Genomic DNA, 1,048 nt, shown 5'->3' with positions numbered 1-1,048 from the left:
TTTATTATTTGTGTGTGTGTGTGTGTGTGTGTGTGTGTGTGTGTGTGTGTGTGTGTGTGTGTGTTTGTTTGTGTGTGTGTCATGTAGCTCTTGATGTTTGAGTATCTTTTTTTTTTTTAATTGTCAAAAGGGGGAGGGGTGCCAATTCCGTCAATGTCTAGTGCCGTCCCTGCCCAGTCCCAGACAGGGAGCCGCACAGAGGATCGCTATGCTGCTCTGGCTGAGTTAGACAACGAGCTCAGCTCTTCTGCCTCCACAGGCAGCAATGTGCAAGGGTGAGAGACTGAGACAACTGCTAACAAATATTCAACAGAAACAGTTCATTTCCTGCATGTGGTTCCTCTGCACCAGGACATACTATACTCTATTTTATACATTAATCACATTAATTTGAGTAATTTACTGTGTAATGTGTGTTGGTGATTAATGTTCACATGGTGAAATGGTGGTTGATCATATTACTTGGATAAAATGAGTATCCATGAACTTAAATCCAAACTAAAATCCTCCAATCCAGTCAATGTTTTCCGCTCTAAAGTGAATAGGATCTCATTTCACAGCTCAACTGATTGATTAAAAGAAAGGTGGCAGTGTCAGTGACTCAGTTATAAAGGTTAATTAATGTGTTCATGGATGTAAAAACATTTAATCTGGGCATTGTCTCACAGGAACCTATTTGGACCAGTACTTGGTTCATCGCCAGCCCAGAATCCACCTGTGTTACCCAGCATGCAGCCTGGCTTTGGAGGTGGTAATAATGATTGACTACAATGATGCATACAGAATGAGAGTGGTACATTTACACATGTAGGTCGAAGACTCAATGTGGTAACTTACTCCTGTGTTTCATCTAGCCGTCCCATCCACAAATCCCTTTGTTGCTGCAGCTGTTGCCCCGGAGATGGCCACCAACCCTTTCCAGACCAATGGCAGAGCTCCAGCTGCAGGTGTGTGCATAAATTTGGAGTAATTCATAAGACTCTTTTTTTTTCTTAGACATTTGTGTTAGTTTGATGTAACCCAGTTACATTGCCAAGTAGCCTTGTGA

The 1,048-nt window shown here is 42.2% G+C and overlaps 1 protein-coding gene across 1 annotated transcript; it reads left to right on the top strand.

Annotated features, from left to right (window-relative positions):
* Positions 1-114: 114 nt before the first annotated feature.
* On the top strand, positions 115-985 carry LOC111664773 (arf-GAP domain and FG repeat-containing protein 1-like). Its single transcript, XM_023419560.2, has 3 exons — positions 115-275; positions 669-748; positions 855-985. Exons 1-3 carry the CDS (start codon positions 154-156, stop codon positions 968-970), a joined length of 318 nt encoding a protein of 105 aa, XP_023275328.1. The 5' UTR covers positions 115-153; the 3' UTR covers positions 971-985.
* Positions 986-1,048: the final 63 nt, after the last annotated feature.

This window comes from Seriola lalandi, unplaced genomic scaffold (assembly GCF_002814215.2).
Source record: "Seriola lalandi dorsalis isolate HSWRI2012SDOR001 ecotype SW California unplaced genomic scaffold, Sedor1 jcf7180001959938, whole genome shotgun sequence".
NCBI classification, from domain to species: domain Eukaryota; kingdom Metazoa; phylum Chordata; class Actinopteri; order Carangiformes; family Carangidae; genus Seriola; species Seriola lalandi.
Note: the sequence above shows the minus strand (reverse complement) of the source record. Positions and strands in the feature narration are given on the sequence as shown.

What these genes read in the sequence shown, in the direction of transcription:
- LOC111664773 (XM_023419560.2), top strand. Translation starts at nt 154, where the DNA reads ATGTCTAGTGCCGTCCCTGCCCAGTCCCAGACAGGGAGCCGCACAGAG. An exon ending in ACAGGCAGCAATGTGCAAGG is followed by an intron (nt 276 to 668) that starts GTGAGAGACTGA and finishes ATTGTCTCACAG; the next exon opens with GAACCTATTTGGACCAGTAC. An exon ending in CATGCAGCCTGGCTTTGGAG is followed by an intron (nt 749 to 854) that starts GTGGTAATAATG and finishes TGTTTCATCTAG; the next exon opens with CCGTCCCATCCACAAATCCC.